The sequence below is a fragment of the Eleutherodactylus coqui genome, chromosome 7 (genome assembly GCF_035609145.1).
Source record: "Eleutherodactylus coqui strain aEleCoq1 chromosome 7, aEleCoq1.hap1, whole genome shotgun sequence".
NCBI classification, from domain to species: Eukaryota; Metazoa; Chordata; class Amphibia; order Anura; family Eleutherodactylidae; genus Eleutherodactylus; species Eleutherodactylus coqui.
Genome location: NC_089843.1, coordinates 110,489,766 through 110,504,201, shown reverse-complemented (window position 1 = coordinate 110,504,201; position 14,436 = coordinate 110,489,766). Strand labels below are relative to the sequence as shown.

General features: G+C 42.9%; 1 protein-coding gene across 3 annotated transcripts in view; it reads left to right on the top strand.

The window, feature by feature from the left end:
• GALNTL6 (polypeptide N-acetylgalactosaminyltransferase like 6) overlaps positions 1 to 14,436 on the top strand; it is a 1,489,735-nt gene that overhangs the window by 180,159 nt on the left and 1,295,140 nt on the right. Inside the window, exon 2 of one of the 3 annotated variants that reach the window (XM_066573530.1) lies at positions 3,734 to 3,739. The exons of the other annotated variants lie outside the window; for them this stretch is intronic. Coding sequence (XP_066429627.1) covers positions 3,734 to 3,739 — 6 coding nt within the window. The remainder of the gene's footprint in view (positions 1 to 3,733; positions 3,740 to 14,436) is intronic. 3 annotated transcript variants of the gene reach the window in all.

Below are 14,436 nucleotides of genomic sequence, written 5' to 3'. Positions count from 1 at the left end.
ATGTACAACCTGGCAGGTCAGAAAATTTGTCTCTGTTTCTTTGCAGGAACTCTTTTGCCTCCTGCCATTGGCACAACGGGAGGGCCTCACCTACTCTAACATCGGGCAGGGAGGACTGCGGCCCACCCCTCCCAATGCTTGAATTAGCCAAAGCTTCTCTGTCCTTCCAGAGTTTTATTAAATTAACATGGTACACTTGATACAGCTTCCTTTTCCCTGGCTGGTGCACTCTATAGTTTACATCGCCTACCTTTTCAACGATTTTGTAGGGACCCTGCCATCTAGCGAGGAATTTACTCTCTACAGTAGGTACCAAGATGAACTCAGTCACCAGGACTAAAGGTTCTCACCCTGGCAGAACGATAGTACACTCTGCTTTGGGCCTCCTGTGCCCTCTGCAAGTGTTTCCTGACAATGGGCATTACAGTATTAATGCGGGCCTGCATCTGAGCCACGTGCTCTATGACGCTCCTATAGTGAGTAGACTCGGTCTCCCAGGTCTCTCTGGCTAAAACCAACAACCCTCTGGGGTGCCGACCATACAGCAACTCAAATGGCCTGTGGAAGCCTGCGGTAATTCTCTTATGGAGAACATGAGATAAGTTAACAGACGGTCCCAGTCCCGACCATCTTTCTGCACTACCCGCTTTAGCATTTGCTTCAGGGTCTTATTGAAGCTCTCCACCAACCCATCTGTCTGAGGGTGGTACACTGAGGTTCGTATGTGATCAATTTTAAAGAGGTGACACATTTCTTTCGTTACTTTGGACATGAACGGGATACCTTGGTCTGTGAGGATTTCCTTGAGACCTATTCTAGAGAACATAAGGGACAACTGTCGTGCAATGTTTTTGGCAGTAGGGCTTTTTAAAGGGATTGCCTCAGGGTATCGAGTGGCATAATCTAACATGACCAAAATGTATTGATGCCCTCTAGCCAACTTGGCTATGGGACCCACTAAATTCATTCCAATTCTCTCAAAGGGAACCTCTATAATCGGGAGAGGCACTAAGGGACTGAGGAAGTGCGACACAGGAGTGGTGATCTGACAGGTGGGGCACGACTCACAGTACTCCTTTATGTCCTTGTATACCTATGGCCAGAAGAACCTTTGAAGAATTCTATCCTGTGTTTTATCAGTTCCTAAATGTCCTCCTAATACATGATTATGTGCTAAGTCTAGCGCCTTGCGCCTGTACGGCTTTGGCCCGACCAACTGTTCCACCACTTTCTCGCTTATTTTTGTTACTCTATACAATAAGTTATTATTCATGGCAAAATGGGGGAACCGTGGGTCAGAACCTGGTTCCTGTAACATACCATTTATCACTACGACATTTTCTTTTGCATTGATAAGAGTGGGTTCCCTTAACTGGGCTGTCTCAAAGTTCTCAGGTGCATCCTCCAGATCGGACACATCCTGAACCGAGGGGTAGACTTCCTCTTCAGCGTCATCTCCAGCCAAGACCTGTAAAGGAAAAGTTATATTCTCTGGTTCAACGTCCACATTTACCCCACTATCCTGCGGAGGTATAAGGTCAGCTGGGTTTGCGTCAGTCTCTTTGGAAGCGATTATCATTTTTCCCCACAAGTCCCAGAATACAGGAAAATCGCGCCTTAATATCATGCTGTGATAACACCTACATCGTAGGTCACGGTTCCGACATGAGTTTCAAAGTTACACTGTGCCATAGGATACACCCTTGTATCACCATGTATACATACCACACTTATGTGCTTACCCGGTATGAAGCCTTCTGCTATCAGGCTAGCATGCACTAAGGTGACCAGGCTACCGAGTCCAATAGAGCCTCCACAGAATGGTGGTTTACACTTATGCGACACAGTTGTGGCTCAGTCTCTAGTCTCTGTGAGGCATTGCAAATAGGATTTGCGAACAACGACCGGTGCCAAGCACCGTCACACTTCTTAGGCTCATTGGTCATAGGGCACTGAGCCAACACATGCCCGAGCCCCTGGCATCTCCAGCACCACAAAGGCCCTGGATTCCTTGGTTTAGAAAACTGGTTGGCGCTATCAGAGCCTTTCAACTCCAATGGTGCCCCTTCCGGTGGCCCGACCTCCTTCCCGCCATGCCACAGCTTTCCCCCGGCATCTAGTGGTCTCTTACCCCAGGTAGGCATGGGACTTGTAGCGGGGGTCTGGATGGAATTGACGTCCCGGAGGTAGTTCTCAGTTGCAGTGTAGCGGTCGACCAGATCTACCAGCTGGTTAGCATCCCTGGTTCCTCCATGGCTGACCCAGCATTGCAGATCTGCCGGCAGGGCACGGGTATAACAAGCCACCACGACCTTATCGACCATCAGGGCGGGTGTGCAAACGTCCGGTTCCAGCCATTTCTTTACCAGATGGTACAGGTCAAACATTTGCGACCTGGCTGATTGGTCGGACCTGTAGCTCCAATTATGCACTCTCAGAGCCCGGACCACCGCTGTAACACCCAGACGAGCCAGGATCTCTACTTTTAACCTGGCATAGTCATTAACCTCGTGATTACTGAGGTCATGGTATGCCTTCTGTGGTTCCGCAGTGAGGAACAGTGCTAGAACCTCAACCCACTCAGCCTTGAGACTTTCTCTCATTTGACGGTTCTCTTAAACACAGTCAGATAGGCCTCAATATCATCATCAGAGGTCATCTTTTGCAGAAACTTCTGTACAGTCTCTCTGGGCCAAGTTGTAGTCGGAGCTCCTTCCTTCCTTAGGGCAGGATGTTTTAGGAGGACCTCCGTCAGCCAATCCATCCGTGCCAAAAGCTCCTCCATAGCTGGGGTTGGTGCTTGCATTGCAATTGCAGGCTTTACCCAGGACATTCACCAGTTGTCGTGCCATTGCCCTTCGCAGTAAGGATTGCTGCCAGCATCCAAACACCATATGTAAGAAAGTCCTCCAGGGGTGGGGTCGGCAATGACACACTGGACTAGCAGGTACATCAAACTTACTTCAGTTTTATTGTAAAGTATACTCCAGGCAAAGCTTGTCAGACACGTACTCCTTAGAGCTGCAGTCTTTTATACCCCAGTAATGGGGCCAGTGCCTACAGCTGAGTTTTCTGAGAAGTAGACTGCCTACAACTGAGTTTTCTGAGAAGTAGACTGAAGTTGTGGACTGGACAGCCACCCTGTTTTCAGACTAAGAGCCTGGGAGGGAGATATACTCCATCCTTTAACTGTCTACAATATATATATATATATATATATATATATATATATATATATATATATATAAAATATATATAAGAAATATATATATATATATCAGAAAAAAATAGAATAGTACTTAACAGAAAGCGCATGGACAAATGAGGTGTGACAAATTATGTATATTCGGTGGTTATCAGATCATCAGCATGATTACAGCCAGGTCACCCCAAGACTAAATAATTTGTCAGACCTCATTTCTCCATGCACTGCTAAACACTACTTTTTCCACTATATCAAAACTAGAGAGAGCAGTAAATGTTGTAAATTTTAGCACAAAGTTTGTGACTGTTTGCACCAAAATATTGTTGTTTTGTGTGATTAAATTGTATTCAAAACAATAGCAAAACAGGATAAACTGAAGAGTAAATGCTTAATTAGTCCACAGGTGAGAGTGTGAAAATTTTGTGGCCTCTAAACTGATGTTAGTTCAGGGTCTTGGTTTTAAATTTTCTTTTACTATAAGAACCCTAATGTGTTCTATGTGGTGTCCTTGGCTACAAAAGTGCTCAGCAACAGGTAGCTCTTTCCTTCTTTAATTGTATACATAAGTTTTTAAATAAAGACCCCTAACGGGGCATTTTACGCACAGAATCTGGATGTAGAACATGTGACTGTCCCAGAGATCATTAAAAATGCTATCAAATGCAGTACAATGCATTCAAAATTGTGGTAGGACACTACGGTTTTGAACATGACGTTTTGGTTACGCATGTGTGAGAGCGACCTTAGGCCTCTTCCATATGACCATTTGCATTTTTACGCTCAGCCATGCACACTGAAAAATCAAATGAAAGAAGAATAGCCATGATTCAAGTCCCGATCTTAATTAGCATACCATCGGCCATTCACATGGGCAGCTGCCGTGTGATGGTTAAAAAAAATGCTGCTGTGCAGAAATCCATCGGTCGGCAGTAATCCTCAGAATGATACCTACTTCTGGCTTCACTTCTGACTATGCAACGTGCCTCATCCATCTTTACTGCAAACTAAGACCTCCTGTTGCTGACTCCTGGCACTTCCTTGAATATTTTCCAGACCTGCGGCTACTACACCTGAGACCCTAGTGCCTGAAACCACTACAGACTACTATTGCTTAAATAGAGCCAGCAGTCTTCTTTTTCCAGCGTTGAAAGCAGATAAACTCCCTCCCCCTCCCTTTTTTTTAGCTCCCATAGAAGGTAATCGGAGTGTCCAGCGTATCTCGACAAAAGATAGGTCAAGACCTAACTTTGGTGCTGCATATAAAATTGGTCGCCGATGTGCTATTTTTCCCAGCATGCTTTTTTACGTGGCCAAAATTGTTCTGCTGAATAAATACATTGGAATCTAATGCTTCAGATGGTCGCAATTTTTGGACGCAGCTACAAAAGCTGTGTATGTGCGGTCATGTGAATAAGGCCTTACTGTAAGAGAAGTGAGACTACGGAACTCTCTGCTCGAGAACATGGTGTTGGCGAATTCAATAAAATAGGGCCCTGGATGCCCTTCTTGAGCATTACAATATTATATGTTATAATCACTAATTGTTTCAGAAGTGTTGTTGATCCACAGATTATTCTGATTGCCAGACTTTGAGTTGGGAAGGTTTTCTTTCACTTAAATGAGGAAAATTAGCTTTTACCTCATTGTGGCTTTTTGTCTTTCTCTGGATCAACATTAATAGGGGGATAATAGGCTGAACTAGATAGACATACAGTATGTTTTTTTTTCAGCATAGCATACTATGTTACAATAGTTGTGCTATGTGTTGGGGAGTCATATCCTGTCTATGGTCAGTATATGTAAGCAGTTTTTGTAGCTCCTTACATTCCACGGATACATTCATTTTTCTGTATTAAAGAGCAATGGGTTCCTGATCATGGATTTTCTCGAATTTGGAGGTTGTCTGTAACATAGCAGAGGAGAGTCTGGGAATATGGGAGTACGATTTTTGGCAGTCATCCTTGTGTACAGTATGATGGCGTTTTCTTTCAGTATTTGCAAAAAATGTTGGTCTTGATGTTTATACATTGGAACTAGATGTACACTCTCCTTTACATAATATGGAAAAAAAGAAGGGGGTAAAAATGTGTGAAGGCTCGTTACCCAATCCAAATTTATGGATAGTTATCCAGATTTATATACAGGAGTTTTTTTTCACTTATAACTAAACAGTCAAGCATGTATTTTTATGCACTTCTTTTTTGCCATATTATGCAAAAATGAGTGTTCATCTAGTTCCTCTGTATAAACCCTCGGTCTAAGGTAACCCGGGTGGATATCTATAAATGCGGGGTACATATGAGGATATAGATATATGTATTAGTATGTTCGCCCTTTTTAATCTTATAATAATAAAAGTTATATTTTAAATTCTTTTTCAGTGATTTGACCTCTTTTAGTCCAAAAGAATTTGTACTGCCCCTTTGAGTTGATGTTTATACATTGAACTAAACAGTATGCAATAAGCTTCTAAGCTAGCTTTAGTGGTGGCCGAAGACTTTGAAAGTACAAAATTTAACTGGCCTATGAAGGCTATTTAAAGTTATATAAAGCTATATTAAGAAATTAATAAGCACAGAATGTTGAATCTAAAAACACATGCTGTTGAAAGGCAAAGGTTCAGTGTAAAACAGCTCTGAGATGAAGTTGAACTTTAAACATACCGTATTTTCCGGCATATAAGACTACTGGGTGTATAAGACAACCCCCAAACTGTCGACTTATACACGGGGAATATGGTGTAGAAAAAAAAAAATCAATACTCACCTCCCACGGTGCTGCTGCGGGCTGTTGCTCCCTCCTCCATGCCGACAGAGCATTGCTTTTTTTGAATGCCCCGCCTCCAGAAAGATAATGCTCTGATTGGCTAACTCAGTGTGGCGTCAGCCAATGAAAGCCAGCGCTGCATTAGCCAATCACAGCCATTCAATGATGTCATCGAATGGCTTTGATTGGGTAACGCAGCACCGGCTTTCATTGGCTGACGCCACGCTGAGTTAGCCAATCAGAGCCTTAGTTTTTTGGAGGCGGGGCATTCAAGCCCCGCATCCTGAAAGCAATGCTCTGTCAGAGTGGAGGAAGGGGCGACAGCCTGCAGCAGCGCAGCAGATCATTGCAGTACGCCGCGGGAGGTGAGTATTAATTTCTTTTTTCTACAGCTTATTCCCGACGTATAAGATGACCAACAACTTTGGACAAGATTTTCCAGGGTTAAAAAGTCATCCTTTACACCGGAAAATATGGTATGTGCAATATTCTCATTTAGCTACCAGTACTGCGTAGTTGGTGGCATATCTTTCATTTTTTCATATATTGATAGACACAGATATGTCATGACATTGATAAGTCTAGAGCCATGTCTTTCTTTTCTTTTTCAATCCACAGTAATAACTTTCACACTAGCCGCTACTGTTGAAACTGAGTTCTTTATGCTACAGTAGTTAACAATTACTTTTCATTTTTAAAATTGCTTTTTTTCCATGCTCATTAAAAAGTGATTAGTTACATTCTGACTTGAAAGAATGAAAATTTGATGAATGAAAAGGGACCTTCATATAGAGTCATAGATTTGACTGCAACATTTATTAAAGCTAAAGGTTATCATTCTGTTTTCATTGGCTAAAATGTAAGCTCAGTCAGAGAACTGCAGTATCTTTATCATCTAGATTATATGTGAAATGTCTTGTAGCTCCATCCACATATTGTTCTATAGGTAACTTAGCAGAACACTATTTCCCTTTCATGTTATTGGAACATTTCCTAAATGTAAGTTTTATTCCATAGTGCATTCTGGGTAATATCTTTAGACTACTCAATTAAATAGATTCAAGAATGTAATACACATATCCTGTAGTTTAATAACCATTTAATCCAGAAAGATATAGCTAAAGTCATTTTTTAGAGCTACTGGAGAAATTATATAATTATATACAGAACGAGACATGAGGGACTTATTAAAGGGGTTGTCCCGCGGCAGCAAGTGGGTCTGTACACTTCTGCATGGCCATAATAATGCACTTTGTAATGTACATTGTGCATTAATTATGAGCCATACAGAAGTTATAAAAAGTTTTATACTTACCTGTTCCGTTGCTGGCGTCCTCGTCTCCATGGTGCCGACTAATTTTCGCCCTCCGATGGCCAAATTAGCCGCGCTTGCGCAGTCCGGGTCTTCTGCAGTCTTCTATGGGGCTCCGTGTAGCTCCGTGTAGCTCCGCCCCGTCACGTGCCGATTCCAGCCAATCAGGAGGCTGGAATCGGCAGTGGACCGCACAGAAGAGCTGCGGTCCACGGAGGAAGAGGCCATCTTCAGCGGTGAGTAGAGAAGTCACCGGAGCGCGGGGATTCAGGTAAGCGCTCCGGTGAGCTTTCTTTACCTCCCTGCATCGGGGTTGTCTCGCGCCGAACGGGGGGGGGGTTGAAAAAAAAAAAAACCCGTTTCGGCGCGGGACAACCCCTTTAAGCTTCTACTTCCTACTCTGGGTGATTTTTTTTTTTTACATCAAACCTAGCCACTTGGCTTAATAATTTGATTTCAACTTAACTAATTAGAGCATTCATCCAAATGACAAGCCAGTATTTGGCAATACATTTTACCAACACTGTAGGCCAAAATGTATTGCAGGTCTTGGCTTAAGTAGAAAAGTCTTACACAGACGATAGGAAGATGCAAATGTTTTCTAATCATTTCCGCAATTCTCTCTACAAGTTCCATGGAGTTTGTGAAGTGACACAAAATGATAATCATAGAGAACAAATATAAATGTACTGTAAACTATCAAATTAATAAAAGTTTATTAAAAATATCGCTAACTAGACGTTTTTGACAACTTAAATGCTGAGTACAATTTTGTATTATTGTTTTATGTCATGTTCCAATACACTTAAATGTGAAAAAAAATGAATCAATTTGGAAATACCGGTAGTAATGATTTTGAAAAATATCCACTCAGCTTTCTGCCTATAGCTTATACACACACCTATATTTCTCCACAATCACAGATTATAAACATAATAACTGATAACTAAATAAAAAGTTGTGAGATTAGTGCTCCAATAAGGGGTGGAGGAAATGGCAGAATGTGGAGGAAAAGAGAGGAGTAAGGTAGAACTCACCCCAGACGTAACCGGACCCTAGAAAAAGGTCACGGTTCATCTAATGATCCTGGATAGCAGATAAGGTCAAATGTTGCTCCAAATTACTGGTCCGGAGGACATCCCAAGGACAAGGAGAGCATCACAAGGTGGCTCTAGGCAAAAGATTACCAGAGGCAGCAAACAGCAATATAAACACAAGGAAAAAACCTTGATGCTCCAGTATATTTGGGCAGATAGATAATAGGTGGAAGGCTGACTTACTTCGTAGGGGTGTCAGTGATGTTGACACCCCTAAAGTCCTGGTCGGCGTGTAGAGAGTAGATTCTTGGGTTCTCAGAAGGCAATGTTTATTGGAACGAGTATACAATGCATTTCGGCTATGCAATAGCCTTTATCAAGCAGAAAATAACAAGTACAATAAGCATATTTATATATATGACAATAAGAAAGAGAGTACCTTAAGGTGTGGGATCTGCATCTGTGTCAGAGCAAGCAGGGTTCTGAAGGTCCACCCCTTCCGGGTTACAGATTCAATCATGTGGAATGGGTCAGGAGAGGGAGGGGGGGGGGAGAGGGGAAGAAGAAAGGAGGACATTTGGTTTACAAAATGATAATAAATGTGTGCTCAGCGGTGTTATATGGGTGTTCCACCTGTTGAATAGCAGGGGAACGCTGTGTTGTATAATGAAGCCATGGTGTGATCATGGTGTAAAACGGAAGCAAGTGCAGGACCTGGTGGCATGGATATCGCTGATACAGGACCTGATGATGTAAGAGACGTTACATGACCGGGGGAGCGCTGACATTACACAGGCTAATGGAATGAAAGGCATCACGTGACATAGATACGTCATCAGGTCCTGCACCAGCTATCCATGCTTTCCTATTGGTTAATTCACATGTGTGATGTTTTGCAGCATGTGACATCCCGACACATAAACCTCACGGGTCCGGCGATATGCACGCAACTCATAAGGTTTTGTATTCAATGTCACCCTATGGAGCCTTCCTCTCTGTTGCACCGCATTGCACAAAAACGTGTTTTTCATGCGGTGCAATGCAACTTCGACAGTATGAAATCCTACTGTCAGAGCCATAACCTAAACCCTAGCCGCAAGGGGAAAAAAAGCATACATCACCCTAGAAGCACTGTCATCTCCGGTGCGTCTTCTCCTCGGGTCCCCGACACTATTCTTCTTCATCTCTTCTGGCCGGGGATTGAAAAGTCCCCACCTCCTGGAAGTGCTGCCTCTGACTGGCTGACACTTAGCCAATAATAGCCAGTGCTCGATGAACCAATCATAGCGATTCATCGAGCGTTGGCTCTGATTGGCTAAGTATCAGCCAATCACAGCCAGTGTTTCCACGAGGTCGGGACTTTTCAATCCCCGGCCCTAAGAGATAATGAAGAACAGTGCCGGGGACCCGGGGAAAAGCTGCAGTGGAGCCAGAAAGTGTTTCTAAGGTGATGTAAACTTTAAAAAAAAAGAATTCTGCAGCTAGGGCTTATTTTTGGGTCAGGGCTTATATTTCAAGACACCCCCCTCTCCCCCCCACGAAAATCCTCACATGTGGTGCTACAAAGTCACGTGACTTTGTAGCACCACACATAACTTTGTAGCGCTACAAAATCACGGACCAGCAATGCAATATTGCTGCAATTTTCTTGCGGCGATGCCATGTCACCTGTATGAGTAAGGCCTTAATGAGATATATTGCAAAATGTAATATGTTTGCATACACTGCTGATTTATGCAAGGAAACTTGTATCAGAAGTTGAAAATGTTAGCAGCTTATATATTATGCTGGTAGTTTTTAAAGTATTTTCACAACAATAGGAATATTCTTTTTTTTTTTGCTTTATTTAAAAGGTTGTTCCCATCTCAGCAAATTATAACCTATGCACAGGATAGGAGATGACTTGCCGATTCGTGGCAGCCCCTGTGACTCCGCTCCATTCACTCCAGTTGGACTGCCAGATATAGCAAATTTCAAGTGCCCAGCTATCTCCAGCTTTCCCATTGAAGTGAACGGATTAGAGAAGCACATGTATGACCTCCTTTATCCACACTTCGCTGGGGTTGAAATCATGGGTAAGTGGGGTCCCAGCGACTGAAATCCCACCAATCAGCAAGCTATCCCCTACCCTGTGGAAATAACTTGCTGAAACGGGTGACCTTTAAACTTGTGCAGTGTTTTAGTGGTATTTGACATTAAATTTGGTTACTATTTTTAATAGTAAAATTGACAATAGTTTCAAAAAACTTTGTTTCATACATGAAATGGAACTTAAGAACCAAGTGTACAGGCTTAAATTGGTTGTGACATATATGGCTTCAGAAGACTGCATTTAATATTTGTTTTAACACTGAAACTCACAATGTGGATCTCCCGCAGTCAAACTGATTGTGGCATTTTTGCTGTAAGAAGCCTCTATGATCAGCTGGTATTGCTGGGGTAACCACAATGAAATTGCTTGTGTTCACTGCAGTCCTAGGAATCAATAGATGCCTGTAGTGCTTTAGTCCTCAGAAAAATACTCTGGACATAAGTCTCAGCATTACTGTAGCTAGTAGAATGTGACATGACAAGGCTTTTTTTTCTAAAGTAGACTACTAAGAGAACTACTGTTAGATTAATATACCATCATGTACATCTCCAAATAGGGTGATTATACTTAACATCCTTTGGCAGGAAGCCATGCTGTGTAGAATTGCTATTTGTCTCTGTCCCTGCAGAGCCGTGGCACATTCATGCAGTGGATCTAGATAAAATAAAAGTGTACTGTAGCTGGACTAAGAATCCTCTTGTCATCCAGCAATGCTCTTCATCTCTTTTCCCTATTAAAGTGGAGCAGAGAAAGCAGTAAATTGCAGCAATCCCTTTAGCAGCACATAAGCTGCAATTCATGTAGCTACAATTCAATCACCGTTTTATCACATAAACAAATTGATCATACTATCCATCACCCTCCCAATGGCATAATTTGAAGTTCTTGTCCCAGTGAAAATTCTGTAACAAGACCTCCCAAATATCACAAGTGTTTATTTAAACTGGATATTATTAATATAGTATGTAAGGCTGAAAAAATACATATGTCCATCCAATTCAGCCTATTACCCCCCAGTGTTTATCCAGAGGAAGGCAAAAAACACAATGAGGTAGAAGCCAATTTTCTTTATTTGGGGGGAAGAAATTCCATCCTGACTCCAATCTGGCAATCAGAATAATCTCTGCATCAACAACCCTTGAAGTTATTATATTAATGATTACACTGGTCAACACATTTTTACAAAAGTCATGTTACTGAAATAAAATGAGTAATTTTTTATCAATTTGTATGTGCTCAACATGAATTTCACAGTCAAAATGCAAAATTGGCTCTATTTTTTTGTTACCTTTAATAATTGCTTACATCACAAATTGCAGGCCAATAGTAATAGGCCTATGGTTAATACCCTGTTTCCCTGAAAATAAGACATACCCTGAAAATAAGACAGCATGATTTTCCAGAATTTTTGAGGATGCAAAATGATTTTTCAGGCTTTGTGAGGATGCTTGAAATATAAGCCCTACTCCAAAATTAAAGGGGTTGTCTCCCGAAAGCAAGTGGGGTTATGCACTTCTGTATAGCCATATTAATGCACTTTGTAATATACATCGTGCATTAAATATGAGCCATACAGAAGTTATTCACTTACCTTCCCTGCGCTGGCGTCCCCGTCTCCATGGCTTCGTCTAATTCCAGCGTCTAATCTCCGGATTAGACGCGCTAGCGCAGAAGGGTCTTTTCCCTTCGGCTCGGTCCGGCAGCAGCGGCGTTCTGGCTCCACCCCCTTCTACGCGTCATCGCGTAGCCCCGCCCCATCACGTGTGCCGATTCCAGCTTCCTGATTGGCTGGAATCGGCACACGTGATGGGCGGAGCTACACGATGACGCGTAGAAGGGGGCGGAGGCAGAACGCCGCTGCTGCTGGACCGAGCCGAAGGGAAAAGACCCTTCTGCGCAAGCGCGTCTAATCGGGAGATTAGACGCTGGAATTAGACGGAGCCATGGAGACAGGGACGCCAGCGCAGGGAAGGTAAGTGAATAACTTCTGTATGGCTCATATTTAATGCACGATGTATATTACAAAGTGCATTAATATGGCCATACAGAAGTGCATAACCCCACTTGCTCTCGCGAGACAACCCCTTTAAGCCCTGCTAACAGTTAATTAAAAAAGTCAATTTAAATAGTGTCCAGGCAGCTATACATGTAAAAAAGTTAAACCTTTTTGAACAAAAATTAATATAAGACACTGTCTTATTTTCGGGGAAACACGGTACTTGTAAAAAATCAATTAATAGACTACATCTTCAATTTCTTTGCCTGTCTCTTGTCCAGCATCGGGAGCATCTCCGTGGAGTGACCAGCAGTAGTCAGCCAGCATTGTAGTAGACCATTTTCCCTGGTATGTTTGTTTAATTATTGTAATATCTTGATGAAAACGCTCACAATGTTTAACCATACCACAGTTGTCTGAAAAGACATCCACATGGGAATGAAGGAAGTGGATCTTTAGAGACATATTGCAGCCAAGTTTCTGAAACTGCATCAGCATATTCTATACTAGTTCCTTGTAGTTTTCTGCCCTAACATTCCCGAGAAAGTTTGTAGACACTAGGGGAAAAGCATTCCATGCTTGTTTCGCATCACCCTGCAGCAAGTTGTTGAACTGGTCATCTTTGAAGAGCTCTCGAATCTGGGGACCCACGAAAACGTTGAAGGGAATTTTTCATGAAGGTACCAGAAAGCTGGCGAAGTCCGGTCCATGGCTTTCATGAAGTTCTTCATCAAACCTAGTTTGATGTGAAGGGGTGGTAGCAGGATTAGGTGAGCCTCGACCAGAGCTGGGTGCTAGATGTTCTTCTCTCCAACTGCTACATTTTGACTGTGAGTTTATTCCTTCCGCAAGTAGTGCAATTCCCTTGATCAGCTGTCCCACTCACATAAGAGACGCATGTATTTTGTATATCCCTGCTGCAGTCCCATTAAAATAGCAACTACCTTCAAATCACCACAGAGGTGCCAGCTTTATTTGTTATACTCAGTGCAATTCAGTAGCTGCTTTAAGTTATTGTACGTCTCTTTCATGTGGACAGCATGCACTACTGGAATAGATGGAAGACGATTTCCATTGTGCAAAAGCACAGCCTTAACACTCAGTTTTGAAGAGTCAACAAATAGAGTTTACAAATAATTCTTGTGGGTCATGATTAATTTCTAAGGCATTTATGAGGTCCTCAATATTGGAACAGAATACCAGATTACCTTCCTTTCTGAAGAAAGGCTCAAACTGCTGGTATCACTTTCGATATGAAGTAATTGGGACATCTCCTTTTAGAGGATTCCATTGTTGGAGTCTTGAACCTAGCAAATCTGCCTTGTTCTTGGATAAGTCCAAATCACAAACCAGGTAATTTAGTTCTTCTTGTGTTATTCTTTTCCTCTGGTTGGCAAATTTCACTTCCCCACAAAAATAGAAAAAATTGTCCATGGTATTAAAAATTTGGGGAGTGTGGCCTGACTGAAGGTGAAGACAAATGCATCAGGCTGAGCTATGTCTATACCTCAGTCTAAAAGCAATGAAAAGGAAGTCCCAGTGGTGCCTTTACTTGCCAGAGAAAGGTACCTTATACTCACCTTATACTCCCTCTGAGGACCGAGGAGTGGGAGTGGACCACATGCTCCCAGGGACCGTCCTGCCCCACTGTCTCTTCATCTGGCAAGGATGATAAGAGGAGTCCCCCAGGGCCGATGTTGTCATGGAGGGTCCCGCTGCCACAAGCGACCTGCCACAACTTAATCCACGGGGGATCCCAGCAGTATGTGGGGTGAGTGAGGGGAGAGGACATTGGGATGCCGTCGGCCAGCTTCATCGTGGTGCCTGGGCACACCCTGACCGTCCCCACTTTCCACACCAAAGGCGAAGAGCCTGACAAGCATCTTGGACTTTGAGAGGGGAGCTTGGCAGGGACACAAGGAGGGAGGCCATAGGGAAGTGCAGGGGATGGAGGGAAGCCCAGGCATGAAGAAAAAAGAGCCATGGGGAAACATTTACTGGGCACATGGGAGCATAAAATGGATGTAT